The following is a 21,330-nucleotide window of genomic DNA, read 5'->3' as shown; positions in this document are numbered from 1 at the left end:
GAATGAATGTTCTGTGATGGGTTCTGCACAGCACTGGGTTCAGTTTCTTTAGCTCGTAAACCAAATTGTCACAGAGTGGAGAACCACAATTGATTTTTCTGCTCTGTCTGGTTATTTTTAGTATAGAGAGCAGAAAATGGTTGAAGGTTATTACTGATGCAGGAAGAATGATTTATAAAGTGTTTGTTGGTTCTTTCTAAGAAAGTGCTTTGCTCTGTGCAAAATGCATTCTCAAGTTGTCCATGCTGGTTTGTATAGTAGATGTTTTGAGGTCCCATAGTCTGTGCTTTGTCTCACTGGACTCATCAAAAGTATTGTCTGCTTTATGATCTAGTTGTATTGGAAGGATAGAATGTGAGACCAAACAGACTGCAAATGGAAGAGAGTTGGGGGTAAAAACTTTGACCACTGAAACATGAGAATTTTGAGCTTGAAAGCCAACAGAGCTAGGATTGCACTGGTGACCTGTATTCCTTGACACTGCAAAGTCAATGAGCCATCAATATGCACTGTACATTTTTACCTGTCATTTTAGGAGCCATGACTCTTCCATCACTCATCGCCAAATGAACAATACATTTCCCTTCTCCTACTGCCAACTTTTTTTGTTGATTGGGAGTTGCTTACTTCTTTCTTTGGTGTGATTGCCCAATTGGACAACTTAATAAAACTTCAATCTTTTTAATTAAAGCAGTACTTTTGTGCTCATCATCCTTTGTTAGCTGCACAAGTCACTGATAGTTAAAACTGAAGTAACATGAAACAGAAAGCCCATACTGGGTTAGACCACTGATGCACTTAGTGTTTTGTCCTAGAAAAAGCTATATTTCAACTCCTTGAGAAGGAAACCTTACAGCTCGTGTATATTCAGATTACAGAAAACAGCTCTATGCAGAATCTCACAAGGCATGATCACCTAAGCTGCTCCTTTAATGTTTGTCTAATCTGCTTTTTAAACTTCTGATGGTGGAGACTCCACAGCATCTAAGGCAATCCATTTTAGTAGAGAATATTTCTATTCCCTGTTAAGTAGGATACAGTTGAAGAAGCATTAAAAGAACAGCACAAAGTAATTTAAATTCAATATATTTTTATTCTTTGTAAATACAATGAGTACAACTTTTTAACTTCACAAATCGGTTAATCCACTTTGTACAGGAAAAGTTTTACTCATTCTATGATAGTCCAAGTGCTGATCTTTCTCAGTGCTAGTTCCTAATAACAAATTTTGAAAAGTACAGCAGCTATCTTTAAATGTTTTTTCTACATTTTTCATACATCAAATAAGCAGCTTATAACATTTTTGTGTGTGAGAGAGTATAGGTGAACAAGGCTTCAAAATTAGAACCTGGAGTATTCTAAAAAGGCATTGGAGACTTTTGGAAATTGTTAGCATTGTATCAGTCAACAACCTTTATTTCTTTGAAATAAAATTCCTTCCATTGATTTTTTATAGTCATTTCATTTCTCTGCACATCTCATCGACAAAGAGTTTGGCCACCGTTGCCTTTGGTTTCAGCACTGTGCCAACGGAACAGCCAGTAGGTCACTGAAGCAGTCATCTCCATTGTATTTGGTTTTGCTGTTTTAGTCTTCCTGTCTTGACTTGCATCTTTTCGGGTGTGTGTGTGTGAATGTGTGTCTGTGTGTGGAAGAAGAAGGAGGGAAGTTTGGGGAGGAAGTGTGTAAAGCTCTTCTGTCTTTGAGATGTTAACTGAACAAATTGTGACATCCGCGTCAAAGATCACCAGTTCATGTTGTAGGAAGAATGGAGCTGCCATCATAAGCTACTTTTTAATCAGTTCTGAAGGCCACTTCAAGATGTATTATAGCAGAAGCAATGTTTTGGTAACCTGGTCTCAAATGTTGCCTATCATATTAAAAACATTTTCCCAACATAGGGTACTTTCAAAACAATTCTGAAGGCCCACCGCATCTTGTGTTACAACAGAAGCCAAGTTTGGTCACCCTGTTCCAAATACTGAACAAACTAAAGTACCTTCTTTCACATTTTGTCTCAGATCTGCCAGTTAAATGGGAGAATAGCAGAGTCTTTGTTAACTATGACTGGCATCTGAATTGCCTCCATCCTGTAGTAACAGGAATAGCAGCCAAATTCCAACCACTTTCACTTTTTCTGTAGAACAAAGCATTCTCTTCATGATCTAAATCACTCTGTTCAGAGCAGCAGAATCATATCTACTGGGGTGTTTTTTTGTCAATGAGTTTAAGGGCTAAACATTCCCAGGCTTATGCTTCCTGTAGATTTTGTTAGTTGAGGCTTATTCTCCATAGATAAAAGTTCTTCTCAAACTGTCCATCCTGATTGTTTATTTTAAGGTAATTTATATGTCACTGGATTTGTACATATCTGAAAGCAGTCTTGTAATAGGTACATTCCCAATGGTCTTTTTGAAAAACACTTCTTCTATTGTAGATGGACTAATTGAACGTAAAGCTGGTAAAAGCAATAAAAGTTTCCCGAAACGACAGGGTTGTGTGGGATACCTAGGAGACGGAGAGAGAAAGAACGTTATTGAAGTTTTTAAGTATTTGTTTCAGAGGAACTATTTTACTTCATAGAAAAGGACAAATATTCAGTAAATTGTACAGGTGGTGCTACCTGTGCTAAAACCTTGTGTTTTGTATTTGTGTGAACAAGAAGGTTGACTCCAAGGAAATCTCTATGGCAGTTAGCAGAATATGGAACAAGGTTTCCGAGTTTTGTTTAGTTCCTTTGTTTATTTCCCTACAGCAGTAGCAATACAAAGACTGGATCTGCTCTGATTTATCCCTCATACAACAACTATGTTTTCAATGTAATGCAGAGAAGAGCTTGACCTGTAATAACTACCCTGTCATTTAAAGTGCAGCTTAAACCTAGCTGGATTGTCATGGTAATCACTTGCCCCCCTTTTTGCTGACATATATATTGAATACCAATTGACATTTGTACAGAAAATTTTTGTTAAAGAAGCTCTGTTTATCCCCAGGTAATGTGTTTTTGTATAGGATATTTTCCATCCTTTCTCCCAGCCTCTGAAGCCAACACAACATAGGATGTGCATTCTAGCTGTGCTTATGCTGACTTTACACCAGTGATTCTCAAACTTCTGCTTACAGTGGTCTCCCTAAAAGAAGGAGTAGGCCATTTGGAGAAATATCCTGCTTCTCCAGACTGCCCTCCCTTTCATCCTGTTGACTCCACCGAGGTCAAAGGGCTGATACTGCTGTAACCCTGGCAGGAAGGTAAATTCAAGCCTAAGGATGAAACACAAGGTGAAAACCCTCTCCCAGTCAAGTCAGTGACAGTCCTGTCAGTAGTCTGCAGTTTTGCCCTTGTGAAAGAGTGTATTTTACACTAGATACTTTTTAGCCCAGTAGCTTAATACTTCCAGCAACACAGAAATGCAGCAGAAAAGTTGCCATGTGTGGAGTGGAAACAGTGGCTATGTATTCATCCCTGGCTTCTCACTCCAACAGGCCCTGTCTCAGTCTCTAGGAAATAATCTTCCTGGAAAAGGCTTCCCTAAGAGCAGGAAGAGGCTGCTACGTAGAGATTATTCCTTTCTCTCTGAAGCAGCCGTAACTGGATGGAATTTGCATATATACTCCCATCTGCAGACCATTCCCTTTAGACTAATAGAAGTGTTTCAGAGACTGCTGCCATCTAATCTCTGATACGGAGTGGACTTCTTCCTGACAGAGCTATTATGGCAGCAATTCAGAGTTCCAGAAGGAAAAGATGGTATAAAAGTTTCTTTTTTGGTGCTTCATCTCCCACTCTTCTAGTCCCATGGACCTCCACTGCAGCTAAAGGACCCAGGTGTGGACTTTACAAGCCCTGTGACAACCCTCCCTGGGAGCCCTGAACCAACCAGGACAGCATTGCAGAAAATTTTAGGTAACATCTTTAGGCTTCTACCCTGTCACTCCACTCTGAAATGGTCCATAGTAGGAGGCAACTGATCTGTTCCCAGCCAGCTGTTCTAGAGTTTGGGGTTGTACTTTGCACATTTTCTGGGTTCCCTTGTATACTTTGTGGAATGACAGCTACAGCTTTTACAGCAGGTTGTAAGATTTCTGTATCCTATGGGATTTGTCTTGAATGAGACAAAGGGAATATTTTCTTCCCAGAAAGTGATTCTCATCACTCTGCTGCAGCACCATTATGGGAAGCACAAGTTCTGGATTTTTCATTTCAACCTGAGTGCAGACATGTAAGTTCCTTGTGTCCAATTTCTGTGTCTGCAAAATGGGGGAAGAGCACTCATACTGGTCTGAGATGTGATCTTCTGAGCATCACTTTCAGTGCTGTTTAATTGGATAAAGTGTAGAGGAAAATTTAGCTCTCTGAACTGTAAAGTTTTCCGCAGCACGTATGGCTTCCCAGGGGAAGATCTCTCCTATTAGCACTTTTCCACTTGTTTAAATACATTGAGGTGCTGGAGCGCACCCAAAGAAAAGTGACAAAGCTGGTGAAGGGTCTAGAGCACAAATCCTCTGAGCAACAGCTGAGGGGGCTGGTTTGGGTTAGTCTGAAGAAAAGGAGGCTCAGGGCAGACCTTATCAGTCTACTTGAAAGGAAGTTGTAGTGAGATGTGTTTAGGTCTCTTCTCCCAAACAGCAGGCGATAGGACAAGGGAAAACAGCCTCAAGTTGCACCAGGGGAAGTTTAGATTGAATATTAGGAAAAATCTCCTCCCCCAAAGGATTATCAAGCATTGCAACAAACTGCACAGGGAAGTGGTAGAGTCACTATCTGTGAAGCTATTTAAAAGGTATATAGACGTGGCAGTTGGGGGCATGGTTTAATGGTGTACTTGGCAGCATTAAGTTAATGATTGAACTGGATGATTTGAAGGGTATTTTCCAACATGTTCTATGGTTCTGTTCCATCAGGAAATGCCAAATCCCAGCAGGCTGACAGCCAGTCAATACTTGCTGTAGCAGCTCAGTCCCCATTTCAGGCAGTGCAAATGCCACCTTCAGTACAGTGAATAGGATTTCCCCCCACACACCTGCCCAGAAGTATTGAGAGAAGACAGCACTCACCTGGTATGAATGTAGCTGTTCAGAGTGAGCTGGGCTTCATCTTGAAGGGCTGCTATGGCAGCAGCATTTCGGAAACTCCTCAGTTCAGAACCACTGTGTGTGGGCACTGGAAAGCAGATCAGTTACTAGTTCAGCTTGACTCTTGGGTGGGTCAAAACAGTTCAGCTAGTGCTATCAATGGAAATTGAATGTTCCGATTAGTTTCCTAGCACTCCACTGACAGCCTTTCAAAATGCAGCACTGACTACTGGAATTTGATACTGGGAAACCTGTTGGGTGATGCAAAGCTGTATCTGGTTTAAAACGTCTTATTTTTCTTTAAAGTAGCAACCTCATAGTTATGAGACAGACAAGCAAGAGATTTCTTCCGCTTACCAGCTTTGAAAGTGACGATGCATTTGAGACAGGCAAATTCAGTAGCATCTAGCCGGAGTTGTCTAAACCTGGCCACAACCTCCTGTAAAGCCTGTATTTCTGAAATAATTTTATTCAGCTTCTGAGAATCTGTATTGTCACTGTTCATGCCTGAAACAGAAACAGATGAATTAAATAATATTAAAGGCATTTCCTTTATTTTATATTGATTTCAGGCAAAATCCTCTGTATCAATATCCACTCAATTGTCACTCTTGTCTATCTGGTTCCATGTAAACTGACTATATTGTATGAAAGTTAATATAAAATCTTCTCTTGGATGATAACAAACACAGTAATTTGCATTTAAATGACAATGCAAGCGGTCATGAATACAACAAAACAACATTATTTGCATTTAAATATAGATTTATAAATGACAGGTATGCTCTATTGTTCAGTAGGAATTTGTTATTCTTTACATGTTGTTCTTTTTTCAGTAATGTATTTTTATGGTAATTTTTGTAACAAAGTCATTAAATTGTGCAATTCTTACCAGATACAGCCAGTAGAGTGTTAGCATCAACTGGAATGGCCCATTGTGCTATTCCTAGAACAAACAGTTCTCTCCAAGCATCTTCCAAAAGCATCAGCTGTCATACAATAGATGTACAATATAACATAGTGTATAATTTATAGATTTATAAACAATTTAAATATGTAAATTTCTGTTATTTTAAAAACTACTTTAAATGCCTGTCATGGTATTTCCCCCACAGCATTCATTAGCTCTTCTCTTAGCTTTTGGAGAAGGTGTCTAGAAATAAGTCTATGCATTGTAGAAAAATACTGAGGGTTGGCTTACTGTGCACCATGTTGTGTGGACCAAAAGGGAGGAGGAGAAAGGAAAGTGAAACTCCTTCCCCAGAGAGTTTGCTCACAACCTGAACACACTTGCCTGTGTTTCTTAGCACAGTATGGGCTCTCTGCTTCTCTCCCTCAGCACATATAACTGTTCTAGGACAGGTTGAATGAGTGCTTTCCTCTTGCTCTCTAGGGATTATGCTCCTTCCCTGGGAAGGCATAATTTGTGAAGAAAAGCCTGGACAACATCCTACATCAGTGTAGGGAGCACTGCTTTAGAGCACATACGTATCTTACAAGCCCTTTCTTAAAAAGCAAGTTCTTGTCAAACGCATCATCTGGACACATATGTCACCTGTTTTCCTGCTTTTTCCTTAAAATCACTCAGAAATTCCAAGCACTAAGAACTGTTTCCTTTCAGACATGTGAACATCCAGACACCTATGCTGACAGTGTTGCGAATTCTCTGCAATCTTTGCACATTGTGTGCCTCTGCTTGCAGGCAATGCTTTTGATTTCCATGAAGAGTCAGTGGTGCATCTGAAGAGGAGACAAGACTTCTGAAAATGCAGACTGGCAAAGCCAGAACAGGCATGTTTACTCTTGAGGGCATCTATGAATTTTTAGCCCAGACCAACTCTTAAGACGTGTTTGGAGGACCCTCAGTTCAGCTGAAGTTCATGGCCTAAAGGGCATGTTGTGGTGCATCCATATTGCTGGGATCCCATGCCCCACAATAGGGTGGGAGAGATATCATAGAATCATAGAATCGATTGGGTTGGAAAAGACCTCCGAGATCATCAAGTCCAACCCTTGGTCCAACTCCAGTCCATTTACCAGCTCATGGCACTCAGGGCCACAGCCAATCTCAGTTTAAAAATCTCCAGGGATGGTGAATCCACCACCTCTCTGGGCAGCCCATTCCAATGCCTGATTACTCTCTCTGGAAAGAATTTTTTTCTGATCTCCAACTTAAATTTCCCCTGGCAGAGCTTGAGCCCGTGCCCCCTCGTCCTATTGCTGAGTGTCTGGGAGAAGAGACCAACCCCCACCTGGCTAGAACTTCCTTTCAGGTAGTTGTAGACAGTGATGAGGTCACCTCTGAGCCTCCTCTTCTCCAGGCTAAGATTTGGAGGGGTGAAAACTATAGTGGAGTAGGGAGGGATCTTCTGGTGGCTCCATGCATTGAAAACAGATTTTCCAAAACTCATACAGCAAAAAAACCCAAACCAAACCACCCAAAACTACTAGCATTAAAGTTGCTATGGTCCTTGAAAGTATCAACAGCTTAGCTTTGTAGGAAAATAGGAAGGTGGGTATTTTAAGTCTATAAAGAGTCTGTAAGGAAGAACAAAGTAAGAAAAGATGTAGCAAATTAATGATGATTTCCTTGAAATCAAGTATGTGTAAGTAATAGGCGATACAGAAAGCATCAGTAAAAGTGAATCCTTCATTGATGTGCGAATTCTAAACAGTATTGCTGTTCAGGACAGGCTTATTTGTTGCCAATCCAGAGGACAAGAGGCAACAGTCAGAAACTGATGCACAGGAAGTTCCACTGACTATGAGGAAAAACTTCTTTACTGTGTGGATGATCAAGCACTGGAGCAGGTTGCTCAGGGAGGTTGTGGAGTCTCCTTCATTGGAGATACTCAAGAACTGCCTGGACCCAGTCACATGCTGTATGCTCAAGGATGACCCTGCTTGAGCAGGGAGGTTGGACCAGATGACCCACTGTGGTACCTCCCAGCCTGATCCACTGTGTGATTATAAGTTTTAAACCACCCTGTTCTGATCTGAATAGGAAGGAAGAGCTCCCACAATCTCTGCTCTCAACTTGTCACTGTCCATTTTGTGCCTTTTTGTGCTATGTGCTTTGCAGAACTTCTACATAACCTAAGGAAATTGTGACAGAAAGGTATTTCTGTCACTGTTTGCACACAGTTACTGTCTGAAATACTTACATTTGATTTTACAGTACAAAATCCTGCCCAGATTATTTTTTGCAATGTGGAGGAAGGGGTGTTTTGTTATAGTGTAGTGCCTGTCTCAGCTCTGTTCTGAGAGCAGATGCACGTGCTCTTAAGTCTCCTAACAACTGCAGCCTGCAAACCCAGCCCTTCCTCTGGATAATCCTGCCTGATGGATGTGCAGGTTTCTGTATGACATAGGAAATGATTCACCAGCCTTTCATTTGCTTTTGTTAAACTTTTTTGTCATTCATTCATGCAGATACAATGGTAATGAATGGTGGTTCCTGGAAGATATCAATTTCATATGTTCTTTCCCACTAAGTCTTTAAAGTCAGAAGACTTTAGAAATAAGAGACTATTCCAATAGCTAAAGCTTTCTTCATGCCTGTGCATAAGTCTGTAAAACCACCAATTAAAAGAATTCATGCTGAAGTCATACTCAGCACTCCTTCTTCAAAGAAATAACAAATACCAGGCTTTCTGAAGGACTGGGTTTTGCTTCTTAATCAATCCCATCCTTTGTGTGACCTTTTGTTGGTGACCTGCTTTGGGCCAATTTGTCTCACAGACCAAGTGGACAGATGTGCAGGCTGGCAGAACTACAAGTATGGTGTTTTTTGTTGTGTGACTTCCATTTCATGATGGATTTATCTGCATGGCTCTAGGGAAGGGATACATCCTCACTGTTACCAAGGGTAAGTGACTCAGCAATCCTCAGATTTGTGTTTTATCAGCAAATTTATTTCCTTGACTTCAAGATGAAACTGTCTCAGAGTCCTGAAATCACAATGCACTTGCTTTTTTAGAAGGGAACAAAAAAAATCAAAATTCAGGAAGATTTTAGAGTCCCCTCAGGCAGATGTCAGGGATACAAAAAGAAAAATTCAGACATTTACAGCTGGGCCATTGTCAAATTAAATAATGCAATAGCACTGTTATAAAAATCAACTGTATGATTATTCATGAAATAAGGTGATTAAAATCAGAGTTATTTCTTCTCCAGCTCTCCTAAATATGACAGGGGAATCATGCAGAAAGATGTGCAAGTCAAAGCTTTAGGGCTGAGCCCCTTTGAGTTTTGAGGAAACTGACTTGCAACTAGTACAGCAAGTCAAGATGATGTTAAGGAAAGGCTGGGATTTAATATGTAATTCACTAACATTAGTCCCTGGTATGAAAGTGAAAGAGATAGTGCATTATTTAACAGGAGCACTGTGGTATCTATGGTAGATGGGCAGCCCTTGCTGTTGGAGGCATGCTTGGTCATGTGCAATGGAGACTTCCCTTGCTCCCACATCCTGCTGCCCCCTCCTCTGCACACTAACAAAGATGCATAGGGAAATACCTCCATATCATATCAAATAAAGCCTTTGCCTGGGGAGCCTCCTGTGGACATCACTGATCTAGAGATGGACCCAGTCTCCACTTGCATCCTGGAGCGGATGCTGGAGCACCACATCTGCTTCGTGTCCCTGACACTTGAGTCTGTTTCTTTGGTTGCTTGATGTGACAGACCTGGTGCTCCACGGGAGTAGTGCCAGCAGAAGACACGATTAGAAAGCAGCATCTGCACTGGGATTGTTGTCTTCCTAACACTGTGTGTGACCTCCTGGGCCTTCTCTCATTGCTTCCTTCATCCTCACTGCATAGCAAGACTGCAGCTGGGGCTGAGCAGCATTCCCTTTTGTGTAATTTCAGGATAAAAATTTCAAAACATGGGTTTGGTACCAGAAAGGAACATTTTTATATACCTTAGCATTATATCATGTTGTGATGACCATGATTTGCCTTTAGGTAGAAAACACGATTGGTTTCCTAAGAATTTATTTTTTTTTTAGTTCAAAATGCATATTTGCATATAATCTGCAACACTTGCAATGTGCATCCGTGGAAAGGAAGTAGTTTCCAGGATGACTGCTATGCAACATCTAAGGCACAATTTTTCTAGTTACCATTTTGGTAAATTAGCTCAATCATATCAAAGTATTAGATGTCTTTTATGATTGGGGCTTTGTGTAAGTTTCCACCCTTCCATTCTATAATTATGTGATTACTTTTTTAAAAATTGATGCATTATACAAAGCACATTGAGTCCTCATCAAGAATCAAGTCATTAAGAAACTGCTTCATCTTGTATGGCTTACATATGGTTTACTTGAGGCAAAGGCTAATTGTCATAGAGGAAAACAAAACACATTAGGGAAGATTTTAATTAATGGTGAAAAATATTGGGCGCTGGCCAAATACTGCTTCCACCATATTGATGTAATTTTAAGTTCACTGAAGCCAAGGTGAATAAGGAAAAAATGTTGGCTATGTGAACAGTTCAGAGGAGAGGAGGAGGAAAAGGAGAAAGAGAAGGTGGTAGAGCAGGTGGGGGGGAAGGAGGAGAAAGTATTGTCAGAAACCATCTCAGTCATATCCTGAGGCTATATGCTTATCTACTCATTTCTCATCCCAATACAGCAAAGTAAGATGCTATTCCCCATTTCATGGAGGGAAAAGTTGTCCCACAAGTTGACAAAAAGGTTTGGCATGCTAAACTTGGTCTGCAGCCTGGTTGTCCTCCCATAATATTCACTTTATTCTTTTTCTGGTTTGATTTTTACTTGCTTCATGAAATAAAATTTGGAGGAAAATAGTTTCTAAATCACTGCCTGTTTTTCAGAGACAGACCAAAACTCCACTGTGATTTAGAACTGTGAAAGTCCATCATAGATTTCAAGGTCTAGAACTGGAAGTTCAGGACCCATTCTGAGGCCCAAGCCTTTAACAGGCAGACCAGGCTGGTGCTGTTCCCACTGCAGGTGTCTTACCTGGTCTTGTAAGGACAAGGTGGAGAAGGCTGGGACACTCTTGGCCCACTTGATGCTCATGAACAGAAGTCTGGCTGCTGACTCACAAACGGATTCAGTGGCCACTTCGTAGAGGTACATAGGGGTACTGTTGACTTCATGTGGGTACTAATATCAAAAAGAAAATAAAGCAACTTCATATAGTGTCACTAAGGCAACCTCATCTTCCTCTCCCCTACAGCTGCCATTCTGTGTGCACTCTCCTATTCTGCAAGCAGAGGGCATTGCTTGCAGTGGGTTCACTCTGAACTGCTCCCTGCTGCTTATCCGCATGGATGAGCTGTACTACAGAAACAGTTTGGAGGGAAAATGAAATTATTACATCAGGGGAAAGAAATGTATCAAAACAGTGTCATCCTTTACTCCTTACATAACAGTAACACCTCTGATAGCAGAGTTAGAAGAATACAAATTTGATTAAGAATTTGTGAGTTCTAACCTTGCTTCAGAAGCTGATTTACCATTCCAGCCCTGCTCAGCCTTAACTTTCATCTTGCTCCGTGACTGCAGCAGGTTGTAAGTAGATGCATAGAGCTAAGCTTAATTATCTAAAGGCTGTGTCGGGTTGGAATGGAGTTGTGTTTTCAAGTGTGTGCTACATTTTCTTGCCAGTGATTTCTGATTCTGCATTTTCCAAAGGTACCATGTAAAACTATTTATTGTGACCACGTTCATGATGGGTTCTGCCAAGCTATGAACTCTGAATATGCAGAACTATTTAAGCAGTCTCTTCTGTGATTTTCTAGATACTATGAATATGCAAAATACCATTGCAAATGGGGTAGTGAGAAACATCACCTCACAGCTAATTCCTGTGCAGTTGAGGCCACAGCAGTGCTTCTCCTGGGCTGCTTAGGAAGTGTCTCAACCAACAAATGCAGAGCCAGCTCAGCTAAGTTTGGGGTTTGTGTCTGTGCGGATAAGCTGCAGGCTTTGGTCAGTACACATGGTACTTTCTGGACTATACCACCATGGAGATGGGAATTTTGCTGAAGAAAATGCAGTGTTTGCATTCCTTGTGAAACAAGGTTTAAAACTGACTTAATGGATGGGCTCCTGGCAGGAGGAGCACTTCTGTAGGCATGAATGTAAGAGAGACAGGGTTTGTATGGAGCAGGTTATCCATCAGTTCTGCTGCATACCCCTTCTGCAGGTGGCCTCTCATCCCTTGCACCTCATATTTTCAGAACTTTTAGGGATGTAACAAAAGTCCCCAGCACAACCCACAAAGCCTCAAGCTTTGCTGTTTGCCATGTCTGCCCCAGAGACAGGAAGGAGCTGACAGGTTGAAGGCACTCTGGCAGTGAGATCTGGGGTCAGGGCAGTGGCTGACCTTTGGGGTGGGCTGTGCCAGGCCCACCAAAGCCTGTCTCTCTGGGGTGCCAGTGACGGCGGCCAGCTCCAGGCCGTGGGGCTCCAGCTGGGAGACGGCAGTGAAGAAGGCGGGTGCTGGCAGGGCAGCCGTGGGGAAGTGTGGAGTGCCGCTGCTCTCCTCCTTGTGCCCGCGGAAGTAGAGGGCAACCTGCTTCCGTATCGTCGACGTCCGGGGGCCTCGCTCGTGCTGCACTGCTGTGGGTGCACCAAGGAGAGGCGAGGGGGTCACCAGGGGGTTCTGCACTGGGTACGCCGCACTGCTTGGCTGGGCCTCCCTCCCTCCCTGCAGTTTTCTGGGGCCAGCCCCGTGCCCCTTGCCCAAGGGCTATCTGGGGACAAATGTCCGAGGCCAAGGGGTCGTTAGGGGCCGAGTCAAGGAGACACCAGAGTGACACAGCGCTCCACAGTCCAGAGCATCTCCCTCCTGCTGCCCCGCCACCCCGGGCCCGGGAGAGGAGGAGCAGGTACCATCTTTGTTCATGTTGACCTCCAAGCACTTCTTCAGCCGGCAGGCTCGGCACTGGTTCCTGTGCGTCTTGTCCACCGGACAGCCCTCCCTGCAAACACAGCCAAGCCGTCGGGCCGGGCACAGCAGCGCGCCCACCCCGACACCCTTCTGGCGGCCGTGGGAGGCACGGAGGGGCCGCCCTTCGGTGCGTCGGGCCGGGCCGGGCTGGGCCGGGTGCTCGGTCCCGGGACAGGGCGGGCTGGGCCGCCTTCAGCACCCGAGACAGCGACGGCGGCGCCGCCTCCTCTGGCCGCCCCGGTGCCCCAAGCCCCCACTCCGGGTTCCCGGCCCCACGTCCCCGTGGGGACGCGCCGGGGGTGGAAAGGAGCGCGGACAGAGCGGGAAGAGGAAAAGCGGGACTAGCTCCACCCAGGCGCGGGCGCGACACGCCGGCGTGTAAACCCATGGCTGTTCGTCTCCCGGCCATGTATTGAGGCTTGTGGGAAGCTGCCCCTCTCTGTCCTCCCAGAACGAGACGGTGTGCTGACTGTGCCCTCCCCACCTCCTCATCCCTTGTCCTCCCTGCGCGTCCCCCCCGGCCTCTCCGGTGGGCCGGAGCGGGGGAGACGTGCCGGGGGTGAGGCGGGCTGGGACATCCAGCGACCCGGTCTCGGCCCGGCACACCCTGCGAAGGGAGGGTGAGACTGCGTGGCTGTGCGTCTTACTGCAGCGGGTGTCTCTGTTGGAGAGGGGAGGGCAATGCGGGCCCCTGGGGAAATTCTGGGTGCAGGCGGTGAGGGGGATGCGCTGCAGCTGGTACCTGATTTCCTGATTTGCAAACATAGGTCCTATTCCTTCTGATGCTCCTCTTGAAAAATCCCGAGCACCCATCGCAGGCGTAAACCCCATAGTGCTTCCCGGAGCTGCGGTCCCCACACACTTTACAAGGGATGTCTAAGATGCGACCTGAAAGCAGAGAAGGGGAAGAGGGGAAGAGAGCGCTCAGCAGTCTGACCTCCGGAGGGATTAGCCCCAGAGCCGCAGTACAAGCAAATAATGAAGTGATTTTATAGCCAACTTTCTTTTCCTTGAGCAAGTGTCAGTTTTCTACAATGAGCATTATTCATGCCCCGCTACGTTTATTTGGATCTGCTATAATCGCCAAGACCCATTTTGGAAGGGAAGATTACAGCAGCGGGAGCAGCAGACTTGCCCGCTAGAAGTGAGGATGAGGGGGGCGGGGAGGAAATTAGGGGGGGTTGGGGCGAGTGTTTCCCTCGCTTTCTGGAGCTCGGCAAACAGAGGCCGGCACTTTCCTTGGGCAGGAGAGCAGTCAGGAGTCGGAGGCACAGAATTAAACCACAACAAACTAAAATGCCCGGGAAGTCAAGTAACCTCCTCTTCCTCGTAGCAACCGCGGCGAAAGGGAGCTGGTTTCTGCCGCGGAGAAGGCGTGACGTTTTCTTCACCCCAAAACATGCACCAAACTTTCTGCCTCGTTTTTGTGAGCGGAGTCTTCGGGAGAGCTTGGGTGGGAGTCTAGGGGGGCGGGCAGCGCCCCTCCGCCCCGCCTCTCCGCAGCCCCTGCTCCGCCGGGCGCTGCTTTCGCATCGGCTTTGACTAGAATTGCTAATGTTCTGAGGGGCATGTAAAAACTCCTACAGACTATTGCAGCCCAGTTCGAGAAACCTACTAAAACACCTCTCGGCTTCTGCCTTTCTTCTACGGCTTATTTCTTCTAAATTCTTTTTTTTTTTGCTTGTTTGTTTTCTTTTTCTTTATTTTTTCTTTATATTTTTTCTCTTTATCCTTTTTCCTCTTTTTCTCTTCTCTTCTCTTCTCTTCTCTTCTCTTCTCTTCTCTTCTCTTCTCTTCTCTTCTCTTCTCTTCTCTTCTCTTCTCTTCTCTTCTCTTCTCTTCTCTTCTCTTCTCTTCTCTTCTCTTCTCTCTCTTCTCTTCTCTTCTCTTCTCTTCTCTTCTCTTCTCTTCTCTTCTCTTCTCTTCTCTCTCTCTTCTCTTCCCTTCTCTTCTCCAAACTCCAATGAAGAACTCTCAGGACCACTGTCTTTGTTTGGAAGTAGTTCGAGGAGTGCCTCGGCTACAAGGAGAGAGGATGAAGACTGGGGGGCGGGGGGGAAGAGGCAGCGTGCAGAGTGGTGCGGAGCGATGCTGGGGGGCGGGAGAGGGGCAATGGAAACAGGCCGCAGGGGCTCCTCTCGCTCCCTAGAGAATTTAGGAGCCCGAGATACTTTCAGACATGTCTACGCTAAGGCTCTAAGACAATGCCTGCTGGCAGACAATAGGGACATTAGATAAAGTGTTAACTTAATGATTTTGCCCATTGAAACTCGTTTGACTGCCTCCAATGAGCACAAGCTGCCAGCTTCTCCCCTAAATGAAACACGACAGCTGCTATACACAACACGGTGAGAGGGACGGGGATTAGGTTAGGGACTGCGAGAGGGAGGGGTGGCGGAGGGAGGGAAGGTGGGAGGGAGGGAGAGAGGTTAAAGAATAGAAAACTTTCACGCAATTAATAAGGAGCGCAGATGAAGGATGCCAACCCCCCCGCCCCACTGCCTGAGAACAAACTGCGGCTTTGGAGCTGCAGGTAGGCGCCCGTGAGGAGGGCTGAGGCCAAGACACCGTTTCTGGGAGTGTGTAATTACAAGCCCTCCTTGCCACCTGCCTATTGGGGCACCAGTGACCCGTCAAAAAGTGTAGCATGGGAATTCGGATATCGCACAATGCCAACGGGGAAAGCGCTCGACTTCCCTCTCCAATTCTTAGCATCCACGGGGAGAGAGAGGGTCCACACGCACGCACACAAAGGAGGAGGAGGGGCAGGCTGGGGGTGGGGGGAGAGACACTGAAGCTGTACGTGCAGCAGTGGTGCATCCCGGTGCGGATCCCGGCACTGCCGCGCTGCCCCCGCGCACCCCGGTCCAACGCCGCTCCCGGCGCCGGGACACCGCTCCGTTTCCCTTCCCTTGGCAGTGGGCCCCACCCACGGCCGCGCACCCGGGCCTGCCGTGGGACCGCCGTCCCCCCGGGAGCATCGGGCAGCCACGAGGGTCCCCTGTTCCCCCGCCGGCCTGCGGTGCCGAGCAGCCAGCTCGGCTCCGTCAGCGCTGCAGCTGGGCGGTGGAGAGGAAAGAAACTTGGGTTAGTTTTCCAAAATAGTTTTTTTCCAGACGGATTTTAGGTTTGGGAGCTGTTTTGAAAAAATCCTATCTATTATATAGGTACATATCCACACCATGCATGTAAACATATTGTCCATATATTCTTTACACGCCCACATATTCCGTCTATAAAACCCGAGCACCTGGACCACATCGCCAAATCCACGTAACCACGTTTCCAGCCGCCGGAGTGGCGCGGCCGGTCCGTTCAGCCCCGTGGGCTTTGACGAGGCGGAGGACGGGGAGAGGTGACACGGCGGAGGTAACGGCTGGAGCCCCCCGCTTCGCACAGCTGCGGGGCCGCCGGTCCCGCCGCCCGCTCGCAGCCCCGGCCGCGCTCTGCGCGCCCCCCTTCCCCAAACCCCCATCCCTGCTCCGCAGGGGCTGTTATGAGAAAATTTTAGGCCAGGCAAAATATGAAATAAGCAGACGAGTAAGAGTTAGCGCGAGGGGGGTGGGAAGGGAAAAATGTAAGCTTGACACGGGGTCATGAGATAACTGATTAACTCTGTTTAAAATCACTCCAGTTCCCCGAGGTACCGCTTCGTCTCAGAAGTTTTAGCACTAAGAAAATGGGATTTCTGTTCAGCGGGGAAACCGTTTTGAACATCCCACAACAGGGGGTACTTGGGGGCTTTTTTTTGTGTCATAATTGCTTAAAGGATATATGGCAGCCCCGATTACTGTAATTACCATCAGAGGCTGTTGAAAGAAGTTAGTCTGGGCCCCGGGGACGGCGGGATGGGGTCTTGTTACCACCCAGGCAGACATCGCAGCTGACATCTCTAGGCGCCCACCGGCGGGCAGAAAAGCCAGTACGCAGCCCCCTTGCCCCGGAGGCCCCAGAACCCTCAGGATGGGCGCCCAGGCCGCGGGACAACTGGTCAGGTTTTGCATGAGCTGCCAAGGCCGGCTGGGCTCGGGCCCCGGCCCTGAGCAGACCACGCGTGTCCTCATCCACGTGGGGCTTGGCCCAGTCGGGCCTGGGGGTCCGTTTCGGGAGGTCCCCGGGGACCAGGGGGTCATCAAGCGGTGAAAGCGGCGGCGGTGGCCCAGGGTCGCCGAGCACCGTGCGGCTGGAGGCGCAGTCCAGCCTGGCGGATTTTCTCCTCCGCAAAATGTCTCCGGCAGAAGCTTCAACGTCTTTTGGAGATGAGGCTCCTCGGTCCTTCCTGCCCCTTCCCCGGCACTCCGAAGCCTGCCAGGAGCCCCGACAACGTGTCGGCTCAGCTGCTCACGGGCCCGATCCCTCTCCAGCTGCCTCGCGCTTCCCGAGCAGACTGTGCAGTGCAGTCGGGTGGAACCAGTCCCCCTCCACCGCAGGTGTTTGGCCTCTGCCCGCTTCCTCTCCGCCAGTTAGTACCTTAGCACCTCGACTACACATTTTTTTCCTTCTTCCCCTCCGGGGGCTGGCACGGAAAGATGCCGCACTGAGCCCCACGGAGCAAGAAGACAAACCAAACCCCCGCCGAAACCGCGGCTGCTCGGCCGCAGCGCCGGGGTCTCCGCGCCGCCCGCCTCCTCCACGCGCGACCTCCGCGCCGCGACTCCCGACTACCTGCCGGCCCCGCTGACGCGCCCCCCGCCCTCCTCCCCGGCTTCCCGGCCCCCGCGGACAAAGGGCGGACCCGGGTCAAAATAATGGAGGGCAGCGGCGAGGAGAAGGCCGCAGGGCTGACTCGGGGCGGCCGGTGGCAGGTACCGCGGCGGGTTCCTCAAGGGTCTGACTCCCTTTTTCCGGCGCTCCGCAGCCCCGGGAGCTCGTCGGACCGTAGAGGAAATAGCTGTCCTATCCATCACTTGTCAGACATTAAATTGGATTGGGTATTTTTCCCCCCCTTTGTTACTGACTCCATCCATATTACAAACTCCGAAAGTCCCATTGGGATTATACGGATTGAGCCATTCTGTAAGAGCGGTTAGTCATGCTTTAAATTCTCCAGTTATGAGGTGCATGGATTTAGGATTAAGGAAAATGTGACTTTTAAGTTGTTTCTGCTTTCCTCGTTGCAGGATTATTTGTTGTAACTGGGAATGGTGTGCAAAGTATTGTATTTAAATCCTCCTTCAACTGAATTGCTTACGCGATTCCGTGTAATTGAGTGACCGGAGTTTGAAACTCTTAAAAAGAAATTATGTCGCAGAAGGTTGCATAAAGTCCGTGAGAAAAGCAGCACTTTTCAACGCCGTAATGCCTTTTAAACCTAAACCTTCGTTCTTCCGCCCCAATACCGGAGACCCGCACACGGCCGCCCGCGCCCCGGCGGGACCAGCCCCCTCCGCGCCGCCGGCGGAGCCTTCCCATGGATCGCAGCCCACTGGCTTCTGCCCCGGGTCCCCGACGCGAAAAGCCAGGGCACACAGCTGAAAAGGGCTTTTTGTGAAACCCCGGGCCCAAACTCCAGCGGGGCAACTCCGAGCCTATATATTCGTTGCCACTCCGGTTGGAAATAAACACTTCTTTTTCAGTTGGGCGGGGGTAGCGGAGGGGGGGGATGTAAACCCAAGCCACAACCCCCCCTCCCCTTCCTCTCCCTCCCCTCCACCTCCCGCCCCCCAGGCCAGGCTGCAGCCGGCCTCGGAAAGGCTGGGTGAAGTCTCCACCGCGTTATTACCCACTTGTTGATCCCGCCGGCTTGCTCATGCTCGAAGCCCTCGGGAATCGTTAAACTCGGGGTGAAGTGTCGGCGCCGGGGCGAGGCGATGTGGCCCCCCCGGGGCCCCCCTGCTCCGCGGGGCAGGTGCCTCCCTTGGGGCGCTCACTCCTGGCTCCGCCGCGGGGGCTCGCACATCCTCGCCGCTGCCCCGCTCCCCAGCGATGTTCTCCCGAGGGACGGGGACACTCTGCGGGGACGCGACAAAGGAAAAAAAAAAAGTGGAGCAAAATGAAAAAAAAAAAAAGAAAATAGAAAACCGATTAAAAAAGCAAAGTGGCCCAAAGTCGGCTGTCTCTCGCTGCCCCCCTGCGAGCAGATGCTCTCGGGACCCCGGGAGGGTGCAGGGGGTGCGACTGTGCTCGCCACCGCGCTCTTGGAAGGCAAGCGAGAGCCACTGCAGGCAGGACAACAATGAGGCGAAAGAGAAGGTAGGATGGGGAGCGGGGCTCTGCGCCGAGCGCCTCGGTGCAGCGAGCAAGGAGATCAGAGCCTGGAAAAATAATGGAAGGGGGGAAAAGGCGTCAGAGGAGGCAGTCTCTGCCTCTCAGAAACTGAATGGTATAAAAAGGGAAAGGTTTCCAGAAGTTCATTACACTGTCTGACTTCGCGCTTTGAGCTCCAGGCTTCGGCCCCTATAATATCGGCAGAGAGGCTGTGACAGGCAGCGGCGGGGAGGGGAGAGGGACGCCCCTTGCCCACTGAGCTTCCCTCGCTTTCCCCCCAACTCCTGCTGCCGTGTGACGTCACCCCGCGCTGGCAAGGGGAGGGGGCAGCGAGGGGGTTAAATGCTAATGATATTAATGAACCCCCGAGCGGCTTCCACACAAATGCAGCGGCCGCCGAGACGATTCCGCCTCCTCACTCGCCTTGTGCCCTCACTGTCATAAAAATGGACAACTTCACCAGCACCGCCGGCACCCCACCCCCCACCCAAAAAAAAAAAAAAAGAAAGGAAAAAAGAGAAGAAAAAAAGAAGAGACAAAAGGGAAAGCAGAAAGAACGGATCAAGATCCCGTTTCTTCCGCATTTTCCCGTGGAGCCCGCCTGCGGTTCGCCCCTGCCCTTGCCCTTGCCCCTGCCTGGGCATGGCTGTGCTGGCAGCCAGTGGGGCCCGGGCTGCGAGCTGGGCCGGGCCAGGCCGGCCCGAGCCTCCAGCCTTCCCGCCGGCCGTCCGTGCTGCCGCGGGAGCCGGAGGCTGGCAGCGGGGGAGTGGGGCCGGCGCACGGCGCGGGGTGCAAGGCGACCCGGGCGGCAGCTGCCGCTCCCCGGCTCTGGGACTTGTTGCACGGCGGCCGTGCAAGGAGCCCGCCTTTGCCTCTTAAGGCTGCTCCGACTCCCAGACACCGCCGACCTCGCCGTGCCTCAGCATCCCGCCGCCTCCGAGTGTCCCAGCAATGTTGCCAGAGCCGGGGTGCAGCGAGGCGTCGAGGGGCCAGAGGCGGGACCCTTTCCCAACTCAGCTGCTCCAGTTTCACCGAGAGGCTGTCGAGCACTCCCATTCCTGTGGGAACCGCTGCGAGGTGGGACCTAGTAGAGCAGTTCAAGGATGGTGAGAGGTGAGCATCTGGGGAGGAGAGAGACTCTATCTCTCCTGCGGATGCAAGCTGTGGCAGGCAACGGCACTAAAGAGCAGGGGCAGCAGTTGCTGAGTAGCTTGTGAAGCCCTCGGGTGTCCCTCTGTCTCTCCTTTTTTGGACCCTGTCACTGGTGTGAGGTGTTGATGTACAATAACTGACTTCCCCTCTGCTGGCTGTAACCCTGGGGAAAAGTAGTGTCCAGCCTTAATCCCACTTCACTTCATACATCCGTTTGCACTTCATTATTTTATCCTTCCATCCTTCTACCACAGGTTATGGATGATTCCTCATGTTCCTATACCATGCCTGTGCTCCAGAGCTGCATGACTCTGGACAGCACTGGAATCCCAGTGACTTTCTGCTCTTTCCTCCCCATGGGGCCAGTGATCCATGGCACAGAAGAAAGCCTTGAATGAGGACAAGCCTGGTCCTGCCTAACACTGAGAGACACTGTCCAGAGGACTGGGAAGTTGCTCAGGGAGACCTCAGAAAGCAAAGAAACTGGTGGATCAGGGAATGCAGACAAATTCACTCCAAATCTGCTTCCAAGGAGGCAGGCAAAAGTTCGCCTCCTTGAGCAATGTGGAAAGCAACAGGGAAGGAGATGCTATATTAGCAGGGTCTGGAGGTCAAAACAAAGAGGATTAAATGGCAGCAGGGCTCAAATCAGGCCCTGGGCATCCCCTTGTCTAGTGAGGCAGGTAGATCTCTGGCCCTACAGAAGCCACAATTCTTTGTCTTGAAAAACCAAAAAAAACCCCAAACCCCAAACTCTGAATGTGAGCAGGGCTTTCCCTCTCATATACAAATTCAGGCTCTGCCAAGAAAAAAAAAAAAGAGCTCAAACAACACAGGTCTCCACCCAAAACTCCACCAACATAACCCAGGCACCCAAAGCTGGCTCTGCATTTGGAGTAGGCTGTGGCTGTGAGTTGCTGAGGAGGGAGCAAACCATCAGCCCTTCCCTGTCTCCAGGCTGTGCCTTACA

At 48.5% G+C, this 21,330-nt stretch overlaps 1 protein-coding gene across 1 annotated transcript; it reads right to left on the bottom strand.

Moving 5' to 3' along the window:
* Nucleotides 1–1,080: 1,080 nt before the first annotated feature.
* Nucleotides 1,081–19,458, bottom strand: NR2E1 (nuclear receptor subfamily 2 group E member 1). The gene is made up of 10 exons (XM_071548860.1): nt 18,728–19,458; nt 13,744–13,889; nt 13,606–13,608; nt 12,944–13,028; nt 12,435–12,670; nt 11,063–11,209; nt 5,966–6,062; nt 5,431–5,580; nt 5,056–5,161; nt 1,081–2,508 (listed from the first exon to the last, which is right to left on the bottom strand). Exons 1-10 carry the CDS (start codon nt 18,750–18,752, stop codon nt 2,346–2,348), a joined length of 1,158 nt encoding a protein of 385 aa, XP_071404961.1. The 5' UTR covers nt 18,753–19,458; the 3' UTR covers nt 1,081–2,345.
* Between the last annotated feature and the right edge of the window lie 1,872 nt (nt 19,459–21,330).

The sequence above is a fragment of the Pithys albifrons genome, chromosome 2 (genome assembly GCF_047495875.1).
Source record: "Pithys albifrons albifrons isolate INPA30051 chromosome 2, PitAlb_v1, whole genome shotgun sequence".
Lineage (NCBI taxonomy): Eukaryota > Metazoa > Chordata > Aves > Passeriformes > Thamnophilidae > Pithys > Pithys albifrons.
Note: the sequence above shows the minus strand (reverse complement) of the source record. Positions and strands in the feature narration are given on the sequence as shown.